Source organism: Neophocaena asiaeorientalis, unplaced genomic scaffold, assembly GCF_003031525.2.
Source record: "Neophocaena asiaeorientalis asiaeorientalis breed wild unplaced genomic scaffold, Neophocaena_asiaeorientalis_V1.1 scaffold123, whole genome shotgun sequence".
NCBI classification, from domain to species: domain Eukaryota; kingdom Metazoa; phylum Chordata; class Mammalia; order Artiodactyla; family Phocoenidae; genus Neophocaena; species Neophocaena asiaeorientalis.
The window spans coordinates 314,097-340,191 of NW_020173666.1; the positions used below are offsets into that span (position 1 = coordinate 314,097).

At 40.6% G+C, this 26,095-nt stretch overlaps 1 protein-coding gene across 2 annotated transcripts in view; it reads right to left on the bottom strand.

Annotated features, from left to right (window-relative positions):
- The window catches only part of ADAT2 (adenosine deaminase tRNA specific 2), a 60,224-nt gene that overhangs the window by 14,815 nt on the left and 19,314 nt on the right, over positions 1-26,095 (bottom strand). Inside the window, exons 5-6 of one of the 2 annotated variants that reach the window (XR_003003594.1) lie at positions 24,663-24,735; positions 24,440-24,554 (exon numbers count right to left, since the gene is read on the bottom strand). Coding sequence is in view for 1 of the 2 variants with exons in the window: in XM_024747886.1 (XP_024603654.1) it covers positions 24,511-24,554; positions 24,663-24,735 (117 nt within the window). In the remaining variant the exon portion in view is untranslated. Of the gene's footprint in view, positions 1-24,263; positions 24,555-24,662; positions 24,736-26,095 lie in introns of those variants that run through there. The other variant, XM_024747886.1, reaches the window with a different exon arrangement.

Here is a 26,095-nt window from a genome sequence, read left to right on the forward strand (position 1 = left end):
GAAATTGAGTTATTTGTAGTGAGGTGGATGGACCTAGAGTCTGTCATACAGAGTGAAGTAGGTCAGAGAGAGAAAAACAAATACCGTATGCTGACACATATATATAGAATCTAAAAAAAAAGGTTCTGATGAACCTAGAGGCAGGACAGGAGTAAAGACTCAGACGTAGAGAATGGACTTGAGGACACGGGGAGGGGGAAGGGTAAGCTGGGACGAAGTGAGAGAGTGGCATGGACATACATACACTACCAAATGTAAAATAGATAGTGGGAAGCAGCCACATGGCACAGGGAGATCAGCTTGGTGCTGTGTGATCACCTAGAGGGGTGGGATAGGGAGGGTGGGAGGGAGAGGCAAGAGGGAGGGGATATAGGGATATATGTATATGTATAGGTGATTCACTTTGTTACACAGCAGAAACTCACACAACATTGTAAAGCAATTATAATCCAATAAAGATGTTAAAAAGAAAAAAAAATGAAGGCACCACAAGTCAGCAAGGGCTCTGGGTCATGCAGAGGCAAGAGAAAATCTGGCTAATGAATGACACAGTGAAAAAAATGAGGCTAGAAATGCCCACTTCATGGAGGGGTATGATATTTAGATGAAATAAGGTACTTAAAGCACTTTTGCCTTGGACAAAGTAGATGCTCTATAGATATTAATTCCCTCCCCTTTTCCTCCAATTTGCTTTACCAGTTAATTTGCCATTATCAACCCTTGTTAACGTAACAATATTCATGAACTGGACGCAGAACCAGAGACACTGGACATCTCCAGGCAATAGGGCAGGATGAGATGGTACCATGGGAGAAAGGGGTGAGGACGTGACAAACCGAGCTGACTTCACAGTCTTATCACCAGGTTGGATAAATCAGGGTTTATTGTTTACCCGTTTATGAGCATATGCTCTGCTGGATTCTTTACAAACATTAGGCTAAAATTACAAAGCTCCTGAATTTACTTTAGGAAAAAAAGAGAAACACAGCAGGTGGCAATTTAATGCTTTTAAGGAGAAAAGACCCAGAAGAGTATGGAAAGGGGCTTCAGTTCCTGCTTTTTTATGAGAGGGAAAAAGTGACATGTGTGTGTGGAGGGCAGGACTGGTGGAGACCTGTGTGACAGGGAGCGGGTGGGAGTGAGGCTGTAGCCATAGCCAACCTCCAGGCTACAAATTCGAACTCTCCACTGAGGGATGTGATGTTTTCTTACTGCAAAAATCAAACCTGACACCATCTAAAATTTTTCTTTTATCATGAACACTTTATTTCCTCAAATGTTTCACTTTACAGTAACCATGCTTTAGAAAAGGTACCATGCCCAAGATTATTTAAGGAAAGAAACCCTTTGCCATCCCAGAAACTGAAATAGCCCCAAATGTGAGAATTTGCATCAGCTCTCGCTGCTATGCAAATCAAACAGCGGCTTGTAGGGTGGCCTTGTTTATTTTAGTAAATGTGTGGGTAGAGGAGGGAAAGTGGCTGTTTAAAATGCATTTAAAACTTTTAGTTTCAAATTATTGAACTCTGCAAGAGGGAACTTAGATTTCCCAGGAACAAAATGAGACAGAGCTTACTCCAGAAATATGTCAGGCATAAATACACTTAAACAAAACTCTTTAAAGCCATATTGTTGGTTATTTGAATAGAGAGTTGAGAATTTTCCTACCCAATGAGTAACTTAAGTTCACTTCACCTGTGGACTCAGAATTTGTGGGCTCCCACACTGAGACTGCTGGCTCTTTACCATAATTGTGTAAGGCTGTGATGTGCCAACTTCTGAGCTTGGCCACTGCTTCTGAACTTCTGATGAGGCTCTAGCCAACCATGATTTCCAGGATATGGATCTTACCTGGTGTTTGCCTCCTACCTCTACGACTTTCCTTACTCCATCTGTGCTACTGATGCTAGGACCCAAGTCTCTCTGCCATGGACTCCCATTGGCTGAATTATTAACTGCTGATGCAATGTACCTCTGGGCTCCTGAATTGCTTCCTCAGTTTATCATCACATAATTCAATCATATTAACTATCAAGGACAATTTGATATTAACATGAGTATGGAAAAATAAATGTGCAAGTATAGCCAGGAGATCAATTAAAAAGAATAACTCTAAGGGAAACTGGCTCTACCAAACACTAAAGTCTGCTATAAAGCCTTTATATCTAAAGCAGTTGGATACTGGCATATGATTAGGCAAACAGACCAGTGGGATAGAATAAAAAGTCCCTGAAGAGACCCACATACATATGGAAATTTAGTGTGTGACAAAGGGCATCTCACATTGCTGGGGCAAAAATAGGGAAAACTGGGTAACTACCAGAAAAAGACAAAATCTATACCTATCTCACACCATACACAAGAATAAACTAAATGAATCAGGAATCTGATCATAGACATTTAAACTCTGTAAGTATGGGAAGAAAATATGGGTATATTCCTCTTTAACCTTGGTACAGGGAAAGTCTTTCTAACCATGACTTCCAATATGGGAAAAAAATAAAAGAATAGATTGACTTGTATGGCAAAAGTCAAAAGGCTGCTGACATGCTACGAAAAATGTTTGTAACTTATACCAGAGACAAGGGGCTAATATCCTCAATATTTAAAGAATTCTGTAAGAAGGAGAAATGACCAAACTCAAGAGAAAAACAGAAAAAAAGACAGGAACAGAAAATTTATTTTAAAATGTATATATGTCATTTAAACATTTGAAAAGATATTCAAATAACTCATAATTAAAGAAATGCAAGTTAGAACTATACCGTTTCTCACCTATCAGATAAGCAAAAATTCAAAAAGCATGACAACATATCCTGTTGGCAGGGTTAGGGGAAAACAGGCACTCTCACGCATTGCTGATGGGAATACAAATTGGCACAGCCCTTTGGGAGGGGAACTTGGCAATGACTAACAAAACAATTCATTCACTTACCCCTCAACTGAGAGATCCCACTTTTAGGAATCTAACCTGAAGATACATCTCCAAAACTACAAAAATATATATGTGTAGATTATTTATTGCAACATTGTTTGAAAACAACCATGTTTTTTAAAATAATCATATTAAATAACCATGATTAAAAGAGTAGCTGAATAAACTATAGTATATGCAGACAATGGAGTACTATGCAGCTGTAAAAAAAAGAATGATGAAGATTTCTATGAACTGGCATGGTGTATTTACTAGGACATATTAAGTGCAAAAAGCAAAGTATAAAAGAATATCAGTAGGATGCTATCCTTCGTGAAAGAAAAAAGGAAATAAGAAATTATACATGTATCTGCTTAATAGTGCAAAAGGAAACAGAGAAAGGCTAAAGTAGAAACTAATGAGATTGGTTACATACAAGGAGCAGGTGGGAATGGGTTGTAACGGATGGGGGAAATGAGAAGAGGATAGAATGAACTGATGGGGTCAGGGGATTGACTCTTCTGAGCAACCCTTTTTAAATAGTTCTGACTTTTGGCAATGATAGTAGTGATTCACTTACTCAAGGCATATAGAGAGACAAAATCAACAAGGATGGGAAAGGGAAACCAAATGAAATATGTATGAATCCAATCAGGAGGTATAAATCATGCAGTTAATTCAAACAGGGAAATTTAATGTAAACTATAACATGGGAGTAACTGTAAAGGAGTAAGCAGTACTCTAAAAAATACTCTAACATAGAGAGAGAGAGTATAAGGAATGAACAAACTTGGAAGGGGCTCTTTCCTGAGGATGAGATTCAGACCTCATTGGATTCAGCGAATGCTAAAAATTAGTGGATTTTCTGGGCCAGAGCAGCTCCACAGTCACCAGATAAACAGGAAATAACCCTCTGTGGTACAGGCAAGCCAAAGCTTTCAGGAAGGAAATGCAGCTGGCCAGCAAACCAAAAGCACTCCTCTGGGGTCCAAGTGGCCACGACTAGCGGACTGGCACACAGAAGCAGTTGGGACACTGGAAACCCATTCATCAGCAGAGCAGCACGAGGCCCAGAGTGTGTGATGTCCATGCTGGGAGGGACACAGTGAGGTGGTCACTGGACCAGGGTCAAGGCAGTGAGCTCACCAAGGGACACTGTGGTCTAGACAAGCAGCACTGGGTTTTTCCACACACCGCTGGTAGCCATGTGACAGGAGTGAGAAGATAACAAAACAGCAGCACCCTGGAACCAGGAAAAGAAATCCCTTTCTCTACAATGTCCCTGTAGGGCCCTTCACTGGCAAATTATAACACTATGCTTGTTGCAAAAAAGAAATACTTAAAAGGATCCATCTCCATTATTGCAGAGTAAGTAATGAAGGGTGAATTTGGAGAGGAAGGGCAATAAATTGGTAACTGGTAGAGAAGGCAAACAAAGAAATAAACCTAACTGTAAAACAACAAATGAATAACACAACCATACAGAAAGCAAAGGAGAAAAAGGAACAAACCTCAGTTACTTTGAAAAACAGTATTTTTACTACGTGCACTAAAACTGAAGATAAAATGAACCATGCACAAATATACATATAGGGGTATGGGAAATTACGTTCTGTGAATTCTAGTATTAAGTAAATAAATTAAAATATTGTGGCTAATGAGAGCCTGTTTTATCATTGTCAGAGAATGGGGTTACAAATAAAGAGCATTCAGGATAAACCTTGTGGTATTCGAATGGAATTGGAGGTATCACTATGAAATAATGGTTTTTATTATATATAAAGAAAGATAGATATACAGATAGATATAAACATGTGTATATGCACATACGTTTCTAGCTCTCTCCTCTGAGAGAAACTAGAAGCAATGATACTCCAGCAGCAGTAAGTACACCTAATGCCCAGATCTTGGTTTCTGAATACCGTGCTCCAACAGAATGAACCAGGGCTCCTTGGAGAAATGGCTCATGTCATGGGTAGGCAGTGAAAGTACAAGATGGGCCTGGGAAAACCTGTGATGCCAGAAAGTAAGTGCTTAAAACAAAATGATGGGAACAAATCAAAAGGCTCCAGGAGCCAACTGGAAAGGGGTTTTTTGGCCAAACTTGAACAAACAAAATAAATAATGATAGTAATAGACTGTAAACCACAGAACATAATAAGAATCCATCAGTCCATTCTAATATAAATAAATAATTGAATAAACAGGGAAGAAGAAAAAGCTCTTCCTTACAATAAAATTCCAATTAATAGATGTAGAAGTAATGATGGAAAAAGAATGTCACCATTTTCAAACACTATAATAATCACTGTTTTAGACAAGAGTGATCAATAAGTGATAAAATTAGTGGCAAAAGTATTATGAGAAACAGGATATTTACATAGTCTCAAAGTAGCTCCCCTGCAAAATACTTATTAATGGCAAAGAAAAAATAGTTTATAGTAGGGAAATCTAGCAGATACCTTAACCAAATGATCAAAGGTAGTATCACAAGCGACGTGACAAATCAACATCACATGCCACTTGGTACGATGCCCCAAGAAGGACACAACATAACTTCTATAGTGGTTAACCCACAATGCAAATTTATTCATGAAGAAACAGCAGACAAACACAAATCAAGGAACATTCTGCAGAAATAACTGGTGAGTACTTTTTTAAAGGGTTAAGGCTGTGAAAGGCAAAGAAAGACTGAAGAGCTGTTCTAGACTAAAGGGACTGGAATGAAGCAAGCAAAGCCCCTAGGGTGCAAAATCCGCAGAAGCATTCGCTCCCAGGGTCATGCGAGCGTAGGGCTGGCCCTAAAGGAAATCAAGGAGACGTGACAACTAAATGCAGTATGTCATCCTGGTTTAGGTCCTGGACAGTAGTGGGAGAACTGGTGAAATGTGAATAACTTCTGTAGATACTATAATAGAATGGTATTAATATTAATTTCCTGATCTTGATCATTGTACTCTATTATGTAAGATTAACTTTCTTTTTAAGATTAACTTTTGAGGAATCTGGATATACAGGGATTTTTGTACCGTTTGTACAACTTTTTTAAGTTTAAAATTAACTTAAAAGGAAAAGTTTAAAATTTTTTTAATTAAAGACAAACAAGTAAGGGTACCAGTTTCTGGTCAAGAACTTAGCATAATGTCACACACAGAGGCATTTATTAAGTAAAGAAACTATAATGCATGGTGCAAGGGTAGAGGCTTTGGAACCATCCAGATGTACGCTCAAGTATGGCCTTGTTAGTTACTAACTGTGTGGCACCAGGCTAGTTACCTAGTCTTCCTAAGCCTCACTGTCCTTATTACACATTTACATACACGGGTCGTCATAATAATACCCACTCCATATGATTATCTATAGTTAATCTACATTATGATTATCCATATTCAATAGGCAATATTTGTAAGGAACTTAGTTCATAATCAATAGGAGGCCCAGTGGTTGTGACTGTGGTTGTTAGGATTAGCCATATTAATGACTAGGTTATGCCTTGTGAAGAATTATACACAGTATACTAAAGGGCCCCTTTAAGAACAGGTAGATACATTTTTAAACTGAAAAATGGTTAAATAAAAGGTGATTCTTTTTTATCAAAACATGATTCATAGACTTCTTTGGGAGCAGATAGATTTTTGGTTTACTTTTAATTCTGTAAAACCAGATCTATGACATAAAGCAATTATTTGTGTACTGCCTTAAGCAGTTGGGGAAAGGGCCACCACAGGGTGACTTGGGCATGGGGAGAATCTGGCTCATTAATAAGTCTTAATGTTGACTCTTTCAGAGGGGTGAAGAGAAGCCAAACTCCCTACTTGTCTTTTCTAAGCAGATTCTGAACGACTTAAATGTGATGACATAGATCAAATATTTGAGGTTAAGGATTGCTTGTAGGTTCATGCTTTCTCCTTTAATCCATTTTTTGAGATAACTCCAGCATAAATAATGGGCAAGCACAGAAGAAGGCTGAAAATGGCTAAACAGATTCTATTTGGTGCTATTTCAGTGCTAAGTCAAACACTAAAATGTCTGGTGTTTCTAGTGATACATTTATTTTATGAAAAAGATATGAGACCAAGAGACTTCTGTGGCAACTATTCCCTATATAAACAAAGGAAACCATCACAAACAAAATATGTCAATCTGCTGTCTTCCAAATATTTCCAATAATCCTTTAAGTTTAGGAACAAAGGCTACATTCCTGAATAAATTTTCTTATCTTTAAAATCGACTCCAAAGTTTTGGAAACCCTAGCTTTTGAATATTAAGCCAAAATAGCTTCTATCCAGTCATTTGGAAATGCAACTCAAATTCATGCTAACCTTAACGGAGGCAGAGATATTGTCTGTGATCTTTCACTGACCCCTTTTTGATTCCTGAGAACTCTAACCACATTGGATACTCCAAAGCATCCTCATCTTTGAATCCTCATCCAGCACTGCTGCCCTTCACTCAGTAGTGACCTTTACCTTATGTGGCTAAGATCTGGTCTGTTTAGAACAAGTGTCTTCTAAATTGTTGTGCTGATAGCTCCACCCTCATCCAGCCCCTGCCTATCCTCCAGCCTCTGGACAAGTGGTGACTCCCTCCTTCTTCATGACTCACCCCTTCACTTGGATTCTCAATCTCATACCCAGAAGCTCCTCCCAGTGTATCATTTATTTTTCTGATTTTCTTTCAAAAATACATAGGCTTGGGCTTTCCTGGTGGCGCAGTGGTTGAGAGTCCGCCTGCCGATGCAGGGGATGCGGGTTCGTGCCCCAGTCTGAGAAGATCCCACATGCCGTGGAGCGGCTGGGCCCGTGAGCCATGGCCGCTGAGCCTGCACATCCGGAGCCTGTGCTCTGCAACGGGAGAGGCCACAGCAGTGAGAGGCCCGTGTACCGCAAAAAAAACCAAGAAACAAAAAAACATAGGCTTCCCTTATACTTTCCTGGAATATCTTCTATTCAGATAGCTCTACATTTCCCTGCCCAAATCATTGATTTATCTTTTAAACCTGGTATCTGTCCTCACTTCTCGACTGAGACAAATCCAAGGACTTTTTACTAACTTCCGTTTTCTCTGTCTCTGCCATGCCTAACTTTGGTGAACATGCAGGGTCAATCCTAACACTGAACCTTTACCCCTCTTGCGGCCATACCTGAAATCTTCCCTCCTCTTCATTTGTGTCATTCTCACCCATCCTTAAAGGTCCAGCTTGAACCCCTTTTCATCTGTGAAGTCTCACCAGAATCCCCCTTCTCTGAACTCTTGTAATACTGCCAGTAGGATGCACTGCATCTCAGAGATGCACCCAAATTATGCTCCGGGAAACTACACGGTTCCCACTTTATGCATTCTTGCCCAGAGGCTCTTTCTTGGCCAAGGAGTGAGCATTTATCCCTAATCATGCCAATGGGATTCTCTCTCCCAGGAACAAGAATCCTGAATGGAGTGACCGAAGGAGAAAGTGGATAGAACGAAACCATCCCGGCTGCAGGGTCCCGCTGAGCCTGTGTCCTAGCCCCACCCCCTAGATCCTGGGAGGTGTAGGATCTGATCTTCCTGGTTGTGGCTCTTCCACATTTCCTTCATTTCTGCGAGCCATGCTTTTTTTTCTCTTAAGTTGACAAGAGTAAATGTTTCTCCCTACATCCAAATATACTTAACTAGGATTTTCCCATTGCCTTTTTTTTTTTTTTTTGCGGTACGCAGGCCTCTCACTGTTGTGGCCTCTCCCATTGCGGAGCACAGGCTCCGGACGCGCAGGCTCAGCGGCCATGGCTCACGGGCCCAGCCGCTCCGCAGCATGTTCTATCTTCCCGGACCGGGGCACGAACCCGCGTCCCCTGCATCGGCAGGCGGACTCTCAACCACTGCGCCACCAGGGAAGTCCCTCCCATTGTCTTTTATTACTGTTTAATTTGAGGGAAGAGGAGCTAATTAAGTCTTGTGTGCCAATGAGACAGGAAGTTTCTTGAGGGCAGAAATTCTGCCTTACAAATTTATATATCTTACAGAAGTTTTTAACAATTCAACTACATGAATAATCATATGTGAAAATCTCAATCTGTAAACAAAGAGACAAGAATAACTATTTGAGATCATCTTTATGATTCTGTGTTGCAGTTTAGGATCATTCGTTAATTCCATAAACACATCCCAAGTGTCAGCTATTGACCATGCACCAAGTTAGACACTGGAGTCATGTGCAAGATGAAAAAAGACAGAAGACATGGCTCCTGTATCTGGAGTTCTTTCCAGTTTAACTTGTGTCTTATATAATGATAGTACCTAGTATCAATTTGGCACTTATAATTCTGAAAAACTTTCAAATATAAATGGGGAAGCTTCTGATGGATCATGTGACCAAGATCAAAACCAGAGCAATAAGGAGAAGACAGGTCCCCTGACTTACAGTGATGTTCCTTCCTTCTCTCTACCACAATGAGAAACATTTCCTTCAGACACAATTAAATAAATTGTGGTATTATGTTTTATTTAATTCCCACATTACATCCAACTCATGGGTTATTCTTCTGTTACACAAGATAAAGGCAGTTTTTGAGTTCTTGCTAGAGGAAAACAACAGAAGTATTAGCTGGTTCTGGGACATTTGATTAACAAATATTTATGTAGTGCAGCTAAGTGCAATGCATTGGTCTATCCTGTGATTACACCACTCAAGACATAGTGACAGTCCCTGCCCTAAGTGAGTTTATGGTCTTGTGGGAGAGCAGGGGAGTGCCATATATGTGGTAAGTGCTAGAATGAAGAGATACAGCCCATACTCAAGTTCCCCAAATTTTTATGTTCACAAAGAATCTGAATTGAATTTCCCAGTCTGCCCCAATCATTTGTATGTTGACTGAAACTTATCAGCCTTGTTTTTTCCCCTCATTCCAGAACCAATGTCCCTTCATCTTCACAGTATCACCTCTCTCCAAATTTTCCCTTTTCTTTAAATTCTCCCTTCCTAAAGCTGAATTGCCAAGGTGATCCCCAAAACCTTACTGATCTATAGGACATTCACAAAGACCCTGATGGACCCTCAGTGCTCCTCACAGCTCTATAAAAAATTCCTTTTCCTGAGAAGCAGGAAGTTGTCTTTGTTATATTGTCAATGGTCCAGGACAAGACCAGAGACCAAGAGCCAAAGGGTACACCATGAAATTACCTTTTTAGGAATGCATTGTTGCATTCAAGCCGCATGCTTGAATGTACCATTCTGCTGTTTTGCTTTTAGGGTCAACAGAAGTATATAAAATTTTTCAACTTTCTTCAAAACATGTGCCATGAAATTGACTTAATAAAATGAATAACAACAGTAGCTGCAAGTTACAAAGCAAAACTAGGCTAGGACACATCTGTTGAAAGGGCGGTTGAGGACTTCCCTGGTGGCGCAGTGGTGAAGAATCCGCCTGCCAATGCAGGGGACAAGGGTTCGAGCCCTGGTCCGCGAAGATTCCACATGCTGCAGAGCAACTAAGCCCGTGCACCACAACTACTGAACCTGCACTCTAAGGCCCACACTACTGAGCCCGAGTGCCACAACTACTGAAGCTCACGTGCCTAGAGCCCGTGTTCCACAACAAGAGAAGCCGCCGCAATGAGAAGCCCGCACACCGCAACAAAAAGTACCCCCCACTCACCACAACTAGAGAAAAGCCCACGTGCAGCAACAAAGACCCAATGCAGCCAAAAATAAATAAATAAATTTATTTAAAAAAAAAAAAGAAAGGGCAGTTGATATAAAGACTAAATTTTCTATCAGCTAAGAGTCCACATTTATCAACTGTTAAAACATACAACTTTCCGGACAATCTTAAAGATATTACTGTCATTTTTGTAAAAGCAATTTGTATAGGGTATAACTTTCAAGTATAATTACTGCTAGTATAGGTAGATTGGGGCATTGCTAGGATGATTTGAGGCAGAGAGGAGTGAGAATATTAAGAAATGTTATACTCAGTACATTTCTAAACTATGGCAGGTAAGAGAGATCTGAAAGACTACACAATGTAAAATGAGGTCAGGCAGTGATTTAAAAGTCTGTGTGTTTCTTTGATCACAATACCTAGCACTTTTTCAGAGAATTTACTAACACTAATTACTCCTCACCGCATTTTCATGATATAATATCAACAGCTGCATTCTGTCTTCATTGGTTAAAAGGCATAATGAGGGAGTTAAATGATGGCTTATATCTGGAAAGGAGTTGGAGGCATATCTAGTTTCCAAAGCTTGCATTTATAGTACATCATTAAGAGCTCCAGCTTTGAGAAAAGACAAACCCAGGTTCAAATTCAAGCTCTGTCACTTCATATATCTATGTGACCCTAGGCAAGACACTTACTGTCTAAGCCTCATGTTCTCCATCTGAAAAAGCGAACATGTCCTAGATTGCAAAAATGGGCCCAATTGTTCATCATTTCTTATATCTATACCTTTTGCCCTGCCTTTTTCCAATGCTCTCTACAGGGATGGAATGACTTATTTAACATCCTTACATTTAACTATGTGACTTGCTTTAACCAACATGTCTGAGATATTAACAGACATGTTGCACGAAGGCTGTAATGGACTTATGCAATTAGGCTTGTTCAGAGCTTGCAGCTCTCCGGTCACAACGGAACATGCCCAGCCCAGGCCATTGGAGGAGGAGATACAAATGGAGGAGCTGGATTGCCCCATTTATCCCAGCCAAGGCCAGGCTAGATCAGTCTTCAGTGAGCCAAATCCTACATGTCATGAGCCAATCCAGCCAAGACTGGCAGATCTCTTTAGCCAATCACCCCACGTGTATAAGCAATAAATAGTTATTTTTGCATGCCACTGAGGTTTTGTTACATAACATTGCTGTGACAATAGATAACTGATACATGATGGTAGTACCTATCACATACATGTCAGTGTGAGAAGATACATGTAAATCACTTAGTACAGAACCGAATGATAATTATAACAGTAAAAGTGATAATAGGTACTGTTATTTTGGAGAAAGGATTACAGAATATGCAAAGGTATTGGCAAATCATCTGCGGATCCTGAACAAGATCTGTCTCACTGAAAAGTTTTTACAAAATCATGCAGTTTTACTTCTAGTTTTTGCAAAGAACCAGGCAGATGGTCCAGCTGTATTTTTTAAGCTTGTGAGTATCCTGGGATCTGATCTTATAAGCAAAACAGTTCTTTTCCTTCTATAAGATTTACCTTGTAAAGATTCAAAAATACAAAACAAGGAAGATTCAAAAATACAAAACAAAACAAAACCAAAACACCACACACAGAGTAGAGACAGACATTCAAATTCATGACCTACTGAGGGAAGCCAAAGGCTAGCCTCGTGAATAAACCCGAGTTACGGAGTTTTGCTCCAGCGGAGGGCTGGGCAGGGAAGAACAGTCCTCATCCTTTTGGTTCTTTTCCTATTTGGGTAATCTTCTTGAAATAGTTCAGTATAATGGTGAAGAAATGTGGCTCTAGAGTTTAAATTCTGGTTCTGCCCCTTACTAGCTCTGCCATCTTGAGCACATTAAACTCTGCGTACATTAACTCACTCCTTAAGTGGGAAAAAGAACAGTAACCACCGCAGGTTGCTGCAAGGATCACATAACAGCTGCAAAGCCTTTTACAGCCATGCCTGGCACACAATAAAGTCAGTAAATATCAGCAATTACTAGTTATTCTAACAGATGAGTCTGTGTTCTGTCAGCTCCACTTCTAACCATGCTAGAGAACGCCGCTATCTAACCAGGTGAGCCTAGTTGGCCTGGATACAAAACAGCCCATTAGTATTGAGCTATCTGTATCCATCCTAAGTACAGAACAAAAACTGAATCTCAGATTTTATACTCCAAGGTGAGGAAAAGCCACACTCATGAGAGAGAAGAAGATACAAGGCCTGGATGAATGCCGAGAGTGATGTTTCTCAGCGGCTCCCAAGCTATCTCACCTAGTTCTCATAAGAGTTATGAGAAAGAGGGGGCTTCCCTGGTGGCGCAGTGGTTGAGAGTCCGCCTGCCGATGCAGGGAACATGGGTTCATGCCCCGGTCCGGGAAGATCCCACGTGCCACGGAGTGGCTGGGCCTGTGAGCCATGGCCACTGAGCCTGCGTGTCCAGAGCCTGTGCTCCGCAACGGGAGAGGCCACAACAGTGAGAGGCCCGCGTACCGCAAAAAAAAAAAAAGAGTTATGAGAAAGAGTCCAAAGTGACTTCTAACTTCACACTGCAGTTCTGTCCATTAGCACAAAGGCAAATCAATGCTCTTCACCTAACCAACCAGTAACATGAATAGACAAGTGACTTGCTCTCTTTTAGACACCAACATTCTTCCTTTTTTGGCTGTTTCTCTTACTAATCCAGTGAAATTAACCATGGGAGCCATAGTCTACTCTGAGAGTTGCTGTCCTCCTTAGGAAAAGGAGATCAGGACAGAAGCCAAAGAAAGTCTTACCCTCTCCTTCATGGAGGCACTTCTTCCATATCCTCTCCTAAATTCTCTTCCTCCATATCATCCAGGAGTCAAGGAGTTGCTACTTCATTCCTTCACGGTTTTTATGACTGCTTCTCTATTGTAGCCCCCAAAGCTGCTGAACAGGTCAGGACATTAATTACATTAGCCCCAATGCCACCGTCAGACCCCATTCTCTTTCTCATCTTGGATTCTGCTCAGCTACGCTATCCAACCAGGCAGTGTGAACGATAAGCACCAGATGAAAGTATAGCCCAAATAATACTCCAGCCCTGTAAAATTCCTGAAATTGACTGTCACCTTGTAAAAGTTAACAATACAAACTTTCTCCTGTCATCAGTTCAGTCTGTTGCTGCCACAGAGAAATTTCAGTCCAAAATTCTGCCCTGCCCTATTTCCTTCTACTAACTCAGTTCCAGGCAGAAGAGATGGTTTTTGGGCGTTTGGGTAGAATCTGCACGCTGGGCCATCTGCCAGTATAATTGGAATAGAGCCTTAGCACCTCCAAAGTTTGATCATTTCAACCCTAAGACTCTCATTTCCCTCTTTTCTGAAATACCTAAGGGTCGACAGAACAAATGAGAATATCACAGCATCAGCCTTAATCCCACAAAATTCTAAAGCACAAACAAATTCCCAGTAATAACCTAAGCATCAATTTCCACCTGAGGGCAGTTACCAAGCACAAGATTGCATTTCCCAGAGCATATTCCAGACACTTATTGCCATTGCCAGCTACAGACCCATTGTGAAGATTTGGCATCATCCAGGTCTGCAAGGAAACAAACAAAAGAGAGCAAGAGAGAGAGAAAAAGACCTCTTCCTTTAGATTTCAGGATGCCAGTGACTTTGTACCAACTGTCAGAATTCCAGCCTTGGAAAGCCAAGTTCATGGGGAGAGAGAAATTGTGTATCAAGACACGAATTGTGTGGATAACTACTAAGAACCTACTGTATAAAAATATAATAAAATTCTAAAATTAAAAAAAAAACAAACCCGACATGAATTGTGACACTGTGTGCTCCTTGCCATGCTTTGCCTGCACAACTGAGCTTATGTACACAATTAAAATGGCAACTTAAAAATAAAAAGATGAAAGATGTTCTATAGCCCTCATTGCTAACTCTGCTGCTGCCAAGAGTAATCAGCAGTGAGAAGATAAATCCATCAGTATTTGAATTTAAATGTTAAAATAATAATAAAGCTTATGGTCTCCCTAAGGTTAGTTTATAATAAAAATAACTTCTTGAACCGGAAAACTTATCTGGTTTCTTTCTTCCTTTCATTATCCACTTAATGACTGAAGTTATTATTTCCATGGTGGTCTCCAAGCCACACTTGGTTTCTATGTAGATTGGCGTGTCACCTCCAACAATTTCACCAGCTGCCTTTTCCTCTCAAGAGAATATGATTAAAATATTAATCCAGCTTCTGGACTAATCTAGCAAAAAAAAAAAGAGTTATATAAATCAATCTCTGCTCAACATTTTCCTCGCTCTGAAATGTGCAATGTGTCCTCGTTTTATTTGTGATGTCTCCACAGGAAGGTTAGGTACTAGCAAAGCAAATCTAAAATGTTTTACCTCTCTGCCCCTCTCCTGCTTTGTCCTCCTGACTTCTCAAACCTGGAAACGGGAATCTTTGAGCCCCAGTCCGAATGAGAAGAGAAGAGCTGGAGGAAATCGCCAGGGGTCTAAGTCACGCTACCTGGGCTGCCCAGCTGCCTGGTAGCGATCCACCAAAGCGCTCAGAGATAGAGGGCACACTCAGCCAGCCGACACGGCGTTCTCTCGACACGGCGTTCTCTCGGCAGTGCTAATACGCACGTTTGTCCTGCTGCCTGGACACCATCCAGAACTGCAAATCCATCACTCCGAAAGCATTGACCGAAACCCGCCCCTGGGCCTAGCATCGGGCTAAATCCTTGCTTGTAAGGAGATTACAATCTAATTACTGTAATTAGACACCAAATGAGTATTAAACTATGTGACACTAAGTAGGAATTTGAAGAAAATGGTCATTGTGGGCTGGAGTCATTGGAAAAGATTTCATGGAGCCTCCAAGACTTTGAAGGGAAGAGTAAAGTAATACTTGAGGTTGATGAAGTTGATAAAATGGGCTTAGGATAAAAAGAAAAAACACGGTGTGTTGTCTCAGGCTTACCTGAGGAGGAAATCCACCAATAAAGGTGCAAGGCATGCTGGGTTCCCCAGACTGTCATGTCAGCAGAGCTCATCACTAAGAAAATGGGTTTCCTCTCAGGTCAGGAAGAAATTTCATCCTTCCTGAAATTGTTTAGCATTTGAATCAGGATGGTGACGTCGTTGATACAAAAATCAAGCTGACATCCTTAAGTTACTTAGGCCTCCAATATAGAAATGTTATTGAAAGAAATGGCTTTCTAGCAATGCCAGTTCAGACTAGATTAAAAGTTGAAAGTACTTTCCTGTGAAGTCAGGATTACTGATGGAGGAATAGGTCTTTTTCCAAAGGGCACTAACAGCCAAGAAAGATCATTAGTAGTACCTTCTAGGACTAGGATTGGAATGATCGAGCCATAGAACTCTGTTCCACTAATTTTAGAAAGTCATACTGTAGGTTTCCCGTCTAAGTAATTAATAAAAAGAGCAAGACTTTGTTTCTTATGTGCCCTTAATTATTAACTTTGCATTAATCTGCATATTTTAATTGAACTACGTGCATTATGTGACAAAAGTGTCTCTGGAGAAACTCTGGTTTCTCCAGTTCGTTCCATGATTAATGATAGATAAGGTGGACAGGGGTGAAAGCATTTTTCAACATGGCTAACTTGATTTTCCAAGAGAAAAGCTGTCAAGGCCCATTTTCTCCCTCATGCTTAGTGAAATTGCTGACTGAATCAACTAGTGTAATGGGTTAATTCTGAAATCTTATCTCTTATTGTGTAAAACTGAAATGTACCTCTGTCTCCCTTTTGGGAGGATTTTTTTTAATGGCGGAATAACAATCATTTCATTCCAAGTATCATCTGCAAGTCAGGTTTTCCATAAGGCAGACAGGGCCTTGCTGAAACCGATGTTTCTGAATAGTCTGTCTACACTTCAGCCTGGAAACAGGCTGCAAAGTGGGCTGGGGTGCTTTCTGTGACCTTTCTGGAAGGTCAAAGGAGGTGTGCCGTTCACTTGGCTCTGTGCTGTAAGGAACTCAGGTCTCTCTTCTCCATTTAAAGACTCTAACGTGGGCTTCTCTGGTGGCGCAGCGGTTGAGAGTCCACCTGCTGATGGAGGGGACACGGGTTCGTGCCCCGGTCCGAGAAGATCCCACATGCCGCAGAGTGGCTGGGCCCGTGAGCCATGGCCGCTGAGTCTGCGCGTCTGGAGCCTGTGCTCCGCAACGGGAGAGGCCACAACAGTGAGAGGCCCGCGTACCACAAAAAAAATAAAATAAAATAAAAGACTCTAACGTGGACCTGGTATCCACCATTCATTCCCACAATTGGCAATTGTCAAGGACCATCTCAGAAGTTTCTAGGAATGGGCACAGGCTGCAGGCTCAGAGAAGCTGCTTCTCAGCCACCGCCAGTTGGGAATTGAGTTTGCTGTGCTGACCACAAGCCTAGGACTCCTCCAGACCAGCAACTCCAGCACTTTGCAACAAACACACATGATGAATGGTATATGGACACACACCCGTGGGCGTTCCCAGGATCATGCACAATTCCCTGAATACTGGCTTTAACCCCACCCTTTCTCCAAAACAAGAAAGCACGGCACAATATTAGATGAGAGAGAGTATAATCGGGAAAGGCTTGAATCCACTCTAAGGTATGCTTCGAACAAAAATAAATAATTCAGAGATGTCAGCACGTTATTAAGAAAAAAATGCATTGAAACATTTCAGAGTTGCGACACCATGTTGAGAACTGCTGCCTTTGACACAAAGCTGCCTGGGACACCGGACACTTGTCACACAAGTTGACAGCAACCTATCAGTCTCAAGGGCTACCCTGACTGGCTGTCTACCACCGTGCTGCCCTTTCTCCATAGCGAATAGACCCACACCTATGATTGTACAGAATGATGATTAAGAGAATGTACTTCTGTATATAAAAGATAAACAACAAGGACCCACTGTATAGCACAGGAAACTATATTCAATATCTTGTAATAACCTATAATGGAGAAGAATCTGAAAAAGAATAGATATAGATATGTAGATATATCTGAATCACTTTGCTGTACACCTGAAGGTAACACAACATTGTAAATTAACTACAATTCAATTTTTTTAAATGGTTAAAAAATAAAATCAAATCTAGGAAAATAAATGTGAAAACCGAAACCTTTAAAAAAAAAAAATGCACGCACTCTGGAGACAGCCTGCCTGAATTCAAATCCTAACTTCACATTTTTTTGCTCTTCATTAGGGCTGTTCACAAATACTCCTATTCTCCTCCTCCTGAGGTAGATGGTGGCTTACATCTCCTGCCACCTTGAAGTTGGGCGTGTCTGTGTGACTTACTTTAATTCCTATGTGAGAAGTGATGATTCACTTCTGGGCAAAGTCAGTAAGCCCTCGTTACTCAAGTGGCCCATGGTCCAGCAGTATAGGACCCACCTGGAAGCTTGCTAGAAATGCAGAATCTCAGGCCCACCCCAGACCTCCTGATTCGCGATGTGTACCTCACAAGCTCCCCAGGCCATGCACACGCACATTCAAGTGGGAAGCCCTGCTCCAAAGCAAGAGCCCTGCTCGCCATTTGCTCATCTCCCTGCCACCGTGACTGATGATGTCCCAGATGGTGGCCTAAGCCCTTGACCTGACCTGAGATGGACAAGAAGTAAAGCACAAGAGAATCAAAGCTTTGTTCTAAGCCACTAAAATGTAAGGGCTGTTCCTGTGGCATAAACAAGCCTATTCTGATACAATCACTTAGTGCTCTGCGACCCTGGACAGGTTACTTAACCTCCCTGTGCCTCAGTTTCCTTGATGTAAAACGGAGATGATAACAGTACTGATTCTTAGGGTTGATATGAGGATTACTGAAGTAACATATGAATAGAGCCTGGTACACATTCAATGTAAATGTTAGCATCTATTACTGACACATTCTGTGCCCACAACTCAAATCCTGCCTAGTGATGTGTGATTCCTCAGTGACAGTAGGATCAGAACCTTTGCTCCCTGGCAATCCCCTACCCCAAACCACTCATACTCCAGGAGGAGTATGAAATCACTCACATCAGAAAGAGAATGAAAAATGACTCCTTCTCGGGCTTCCCTGGTGGCGCAGTGGTTGAGAGTCCACCTGCCGATGCAGGGGACATGGGTTCATGCCCCGGTCCGGGAAGATCCCTCATGACGTGGAGTGGCTGGGCCCGTGAGCCATGGCCGCTGAGGCTGCGTGTTCGGAGCCTGTGGTCCGCAACGGGAGAGGCCACAACAATGAGAGGCCCGCATACTGCAAAAAAAGACTCCTTCTCGGAAAGAAGTAGGGGATCTTTGTAATCTGGCCCAAGCATTCCTGGCCTGGATCTTCACATCACTGCTTTTCCCCTACTCTAGTATCGCATATGCAGCCCTCACCCTCTCACCTGCCTTCCCAAATCCTACCTGCCTTTCAGGGCACAGCTAGTGTCCCTCCTTCTCCATCAAGTCTGCCTCAAAGACTTCTTTACTATGCAATTTAGAATTAAGACATAGTATCTGTCTGTTATGCATAAGGCTTTGTCCTGAACTCAATGCTGGGTTAAAACACACAAACACACACACACACACAAATACACACAATACCTAATAAATGTTTATTTTTTGTCTTTTCTAGCACCAAAGGGTTACCAAGCCTGTTCCCCAAGAAAACTGACAAAGGCACAGTGATGGGGATGGTATAGAGGTCGTTTCTGTTTAAGTCCTGCTTTTTAAAAGGGTCCAATAGATTTCTGACATTATAGTAAAAGTGATAAATACTTGATAATCTTTTTTATATGATGATCATGAATAAAATGGGCTTTTTTAGTCTAAACCCAAATAAAATGATAAATTATCTTTTCTCCTTGCCACTCCCTTAAAGTGTATGTAAGGAAACAAAATACCCTAAGCCAGGGTAAATATTTTAGTATTCTGGATCTCTCTTTCATATTCATAAACCGACTTGAAAAAAGAATCACGGTACCGAAGCAATTCACCACAGCTGCGCAATGAACCACATGACTCAGTTCCAAAGTCACAGAACTTGAATAAGCACCTTAGAAATCCAACCTCAACATTTCATATTCTCTAGAGCAGGGGGCAGCAAACATTTTCTTAAAGGGCCAGACACTGGACATTTTAGGCTGTGGGAACCACAGGTCTCTGTCACTGCTACTTGACTCTGCCACTATAGCACAGAAGCAGCCCCAGACAATACAGAAACAAATGGGCATGGCTATGTTCCAACAAAACTTAATTTATGGACACTGGCATTTGAACTTCCCATGTTCACGGGTCACTAAAATCTCCTTTTGATTTTTTTTAACCATTTAAAAATGTAAAACCATTTTCAACCTGTGAGTTGTTCCCAAACAGCCAGCAAGCTGGGTTTTCCGGCCCCTGCTCCAGACCTCCAAGTTCATGCTTCTTCAACCTAGTCTCCCTAGTAGTCATGGACACATGGTATGGAGCCCAGTGGTCACTTACAAATCAGGTGAGAAATAATCCCACGAGCCTGTTTTTATTCGCTCAACTTGAAAAAACAAAGATACTGAAGATGTCAAACTTTTGCCGGAACACATGCCAGTCTTAGCACAAAAACACATGCCAGTCTTAGCACAAAAATAATGTCACCCATCACCCCTTTCCTCACCACGCACAATTAACAGTTCACGGAGTAAGAAAATAGTTGGCAGTTGTCTTCATAGATGAAGTCAATGTAGTCTCATTCCTTTGCCAAAAGGCAGGGAAAGCAGTTCCTGATGGCTCTTCTCCCCAGGGCTATTCAAGGCCAGCTGATGCAGAATGACTAGGAAGGACAAGCTTTGGCTTCAACGTGGATTTTTAACCAGGACTCTCACTACTTTAAAAAAAATGTTTAATTTCTTTTCAAAAAGAGCCTTGGCTTTTGCTATTTTTACTGACAGTCATTTTGAAAGTAGCAGTGCTTAAAACATTTTAAGTCTAGATATCTCTATGGAAACCCAAGAGAATTCACATTTTATGGCCAAATGACTACCTACCTAGATCCTTTCGGATCACTATAGGCCATCTGTGAAACCAGAAACAGCTTAGACCTATTTTCCCAAAACTCTATCTTATCAGATATATAATTAAATTGATATAATTGTTACTTTTGCTGAGGAAAAGATTAGGAGAGAACTTATTTCTGAGGCTGCCTTTTGATTTTTAAGACATCCCTATTTAAAATATTAGGAAAAGAATTTGTAAAGAATTTTATAAATTTTGGCAGACGTAATAAAAGAGGAGGAACACAATCAAATAATTTAACAGTTGGTTTGAAATATATGTCATTAATTTTCTTCCCCCTCCTTTTCATCAATGTTGAATACATTTTCTTTTAAAAAATGTGTAACAGTTCCTCTCCCCAGACTGCATATTCTTTGCAAGGGAGGGGAAAAAAAACAATAATTATTTGGCGAAGAAATCAGATAACACTTTCACCAGGTAACCAAAATTAACATCACCAGCGAGGGACAGATGGCCTTTAGGGGCCTCCAGATGCGACACTCTGAGAAGAACATAATATCACCTAGAATGCAAAACCTGAATCTAATCATGAGGAAACACCATTATAAAAAAATAAAAAGAAAGGAGGTGGAGCAGAAGGGTTGTATTATTTTTAAAATGTCAATGTCACAAAAGACAAAGAAAGGCTGTGGAAATGTTCTAGAATAAAAGAAGCGAAAGATACATGAAAATCAAATGCAATATGTGACCTCAGAATGGGTCTGATATTGCAGGGGGGTGGGGAAAATTCTCTAAAGGAGGTGAAGGGGTCAACAGACAAAACTGGACTACAAATGGTATATTAAAGTATTATATCAATGTTAAATTTACTGATGTCAATAACTATACCATGATTATATGAGAATTATATAAGAATGTATGATGTATATAACTTTCTACTAAATGGTTCAGAAAAACATATATTGAAATATATGTATTTATATATACATATTTTCTATATAGAGAGAATAATAGATATCAAATGATAAATCTAAAGGTATAAAATGTTAATAGGTTTAAGGAATAAGGGATATATAGGTATTTCTTCAACTCTTCTCTAAGTTTGAAGTTATTTCCAAACAGAGTTTAAAGAAAATTTAACAGTTCTTGCCTACGTTGGAGTTCTTGGCTATCTATTTTCTCTCCATGATATTCCAAATACAACACAGTAAGGGAGAGTGCCAAGTCACAAGAAAACACAGATATTTTAACATGATCTTTTATCAGTGACTGACGGTGCCAAAGCATTACACACCACCCATTCTCAGCAGAGTCCGGTGCACAGACCAGTAAACATTGGGTACTCCAGCAACTTAGATGCAATCGTTTCCCACCAATTTCTCCAAACAAGGCTGTGATTCTAAAACCTCTGTGCATCCCACAGCTTGCAGAATTATGTCATACACAAAACAAGCCTCTCAGCTGGTCTCTTTGACACACTACATCAGTATCAATCAATTGGATTCAATCTTTCTAACTGCAGCATTTCAATATTTTAAGCCACATCTAAGTAGCTAGAGAATATACCACTCAGGAAGCAGGATCACCTCATCAAACATCCTCAACTCCTCACCACCACTGCCTAACTGCTGTCAAAATCCCACAGCCTTCATATCTGTGAGCCCACAATGGTCCTGTATCAGTGCTGAGGTGCTGACCTCCCATCTTCAGTACTCCATCCAAACTGATTGTTCCCCAAAGCAATGGAGGGAACTGTGCCTAAGACCAAAAATTTAGGAGAGACTATTCTGTAAGTCGATCACTGGAAAGAGAATCCAAAAAGTAATAACCAAAATTAAAATTTTCAGCCATCCTTAGGAATTTGGAATACTTACCCATTCTCCAAAACACAGCAAAGACAGAACATATATATAATGGTAAGTCTTTTCTGTCCTTCCCTCTTTTTAGTTTTATTATTTTCTTGATCCTTTTAGTAGTGACTATCTCTGGGGTAAAATACCCAGGTACTATTTGGCTTTGGCTTTTTATCCCAGATATTCTCCTTATTATTAATTTTTCCCTAAATTTCAATCAATAATTTTATTTAACAAATGTTTACCAAGAACCTACTTGACATAAGATGCTTGGCTGAACTTAAAGGGTGGTACTCCCCAGAAAAAAGTTCCCAGGGTTTTTATCTACCAATAATCCCCAAGAAAATGACACGAAGACAATAAGTGCAATGAAGTCTGCTTGCAGAAAAGCATAAGAAGCAGAAATGAATCATGACCAATGGCAAAAAGGAATAACCTAGTCAAAGCACTAAAATTTAATGAGAAGATCATTTTTAAAGTAGGTGAAATTGAAGGGAAGGTACATGTAACATTATTATAGATTTAAAATCATGCATATTCTTCTCCGTAAAACTTCTTAAATGCAGATAAAAACACACATGTACAAAACCAAGCAATTATAAATCCTCTGAAGCATGTAACTGTGATTAACTGCTACTCTTGGCAATATAAAAATACTTTACCACAATTACATTCCAGCCTGTAATGTAATTCAAAACAAACAAGTCAGAGACATCGCTCAAATGGCAGAACCAACAAATACAGATGCTTTGCATCAAGGAAATAAATCCACTGAAGAAATGCAACTGAGGAGCTGCCCTCCAGGGCCTGGAGCTGGGCTTCTGGTGGAACAGCGAGGCCCCCTTCTGGGCAGATGCAGAGCATCCCAGCATGGCTCTGCAAAGCTGCAGTTCATCAGAGGCAACCCCTGCCGCAGTCAGGAAGCATGGAGACCTGGGACTTCCTGCTGTGGATACCCTTTGAGGGTTGTGCTGACACTTTCACATTTTAGTTTTGCTTTCTGTTTTTTGCCGCGCCGCACGGCATGTAGGATCTTAGTTCCCTGACCAGGGAAGGAACCCTTGCCGCCTGCAGTGCAAGTGAGGAGTCTTAACCACTGGACCTCCAGGGAAGTCCTTTTACATTTTAGATTTTAAATTCTAAATCTGGATTTTTATAAAGAGAAATAATTGTGCTTGATTTCAGATGAAACTAACCATAATTCTGCAACCAGCATTCCCACCACCAAATGGCACGCCCACCCCTTCTACCCCGTTCTGTTTCTTTTTGCCATAATTTTTATCACCCTCTAACATACTGTGTAATGTGTTATGCTCATTATCTGTCTCCTCCTGCTAGAATATGAGCTCCATGAGGGCAGGATTCTTTGTTTTGCTCACTGCTTCAGCGAACGAACAGAGCCTGGCACAGTTTAGCTGTTCAATAAACAAAGAAGGAGCTGTCCATTTCTGCATTTCTTTTACTGTTAAGACTATTCATCTTCAAAGAAGGCATAAATAAGATTTTACACTAGCAGTATGCTGTAATTTTTAAATGATACTTAAGCACTTGTTTTAACAGTATGTATTTTCTCTAAATGCTTTATAAAAGCAAAAGTCTGCTCTAAGGACCACAGAATCACGGTCTATATGTATATGATTCATATACAATTTCCAAGGAAGTCACATCCTGCCCCCCACACCCTGGGAGAACATAGTGACTGCCAAGAATGAAGGGTCCGAGTCTGAAAGGCCAGACCTAGACCAGGTGTCCATAGGGCAATGCGTTCCATGCAGACACACCAGGTAACTGAGGCCCGATATACACATCCTCTGAAAGTCAGCACTTCCCTGGACCGAGCATAACAATTTTGGCAGGAAGAGCAGGCACTGCTTACTAATTTCTAAAACGTCAATCTTTAATTTTTCCCCTTCTTAAAAATGTTCTTCCAGCTTGTGGAAAATCTAGGAGTTGTTTGCAGTTGTCAGACTTTTTAAAAGTGCTAATTTGTTCCCTTAACAGAGCAAATGATGAAAAACCATTTTCCCATGGATTAAGGACAATATATAAACATACGATTCAACAATGTCAACAGCTTTCTGTCCAAGAATGTCGTCCAGGAACATGAGTCTTTCATTAGAACAAGTTCAGGATTTCTGACATTCCTTTTTCCGAACCTTTGATTTTGGTGCTGTGAAAAGAATAGAAAAGAAAAGGAGAAAATGAAGAGGTAGGCCCGTGCAGACTCTCTTCGTACTGATTTAAGTGAAGTACACACATACAGTAGCGGAAAACTGACCATTTGGATTTTCTTGTTTGTAGAAGGTCTTTAACATCTCCACTGCTTCCTCAGCCCGATATCCAGGGATGCACTGATGAAACGAGAAAGCTGAGAATGAATGTAGGCCTAGGAAAATGTGTATTGTATCCCACAAAAACTGCAATATATACATAATTATGTAAACACATTTCCAGTGTTAACACGCCTTGTGGATATTAGTAACATGGGTAAGGAAGCATATTTCCCCCCCAAAAAACCAGACATATGGTCTCAAACATCTCTCTCGATCAACTAATTATTATTTCTCAATCAACTACTGTGTGATCATAATACAAATCACTAGCTATGTGATCTTGGGTAGGATACTTAAACTTTCTATGCTTCGGTTCCCTCATATGTAAAATACAGGGAATTATAGCAATTAACCCAAAAGGATTTTGTGAGGATTAAATGAGATTAGATAATATAACCCCTGTTAAATACCTGGCATATCATTAAGCGCTCACTAAGCACTAAGCTATTTTTATCTGTTCTTCTTTACTGGTGGCCCATTAAGTGTTTGATTCTATAGAGCTAGGGTTGGCAGTCCACAGCTAGAAGTGGTCAGCTAAGAATGGTTTTTATATTTTTAAAGGATTAAAAAATAAACAATATGTGACAGAGATGTAAGTGGCTCACAAAGGCTAAAATATTTACCCTCAGGCTCTTTAAAGAAAAAATCTGTCGATCCTTACTACAAAGGATGTTTTTTTGAGTGTTCAGTTTGTTCTATCTTTGGTAGATTCCTTCAGAGAAGTGATCAACATGTGAAAGAATAGAAATTGTGGTAACAGCAGGGGGATGAAACTTAAACTTGCCTTAACGATAGAGAATATTTAAAAAGAGTGAGCAGATCATCTCAGGGAAAGAGTAGGAATAGGCTTAGGTCGTGAGTGAGAAAACCAACTGATGGGGGTGGGGTGATTATTAAGGGAGTGCAAGGAAAGAAATGAAAGCAATAAAAATGAAGTCAAAATATATAGGGCTTTGAAGGCGTTTGGACTTGATACGCTGCCCCCTTTGGAGGTGCACGAGTGATGCAATGAATGGAGGAGATACCAGGGAATCTTCCATCTGGAAGCAGTGCCCAGGAGAGGATGGAGCCAGCACTGGGCCGGCGAGTGTGGTCCACTGCTCAAGATGAGCCTCCCTTTCTCTTGTGCTTCAGCTGGCTCCTGCCTGGGCCCACAAAGCCTGCATAAACCTTCCCCATCAAAGCCACCTGCTACAAGTTCGATGTTTTTGGATTCCACATGTAAGGGAGATCATACAGTATTTGTCTTTCCCTGGCTTATTTTGCTTAGCATAACACCGTTGAGGTCCAGCCATGCTGTTGAAAATGGAAGAATTTCCTTCTTTTTTTATGGCTGAATAATATTCATATATATATATATATATATATATATGACCAT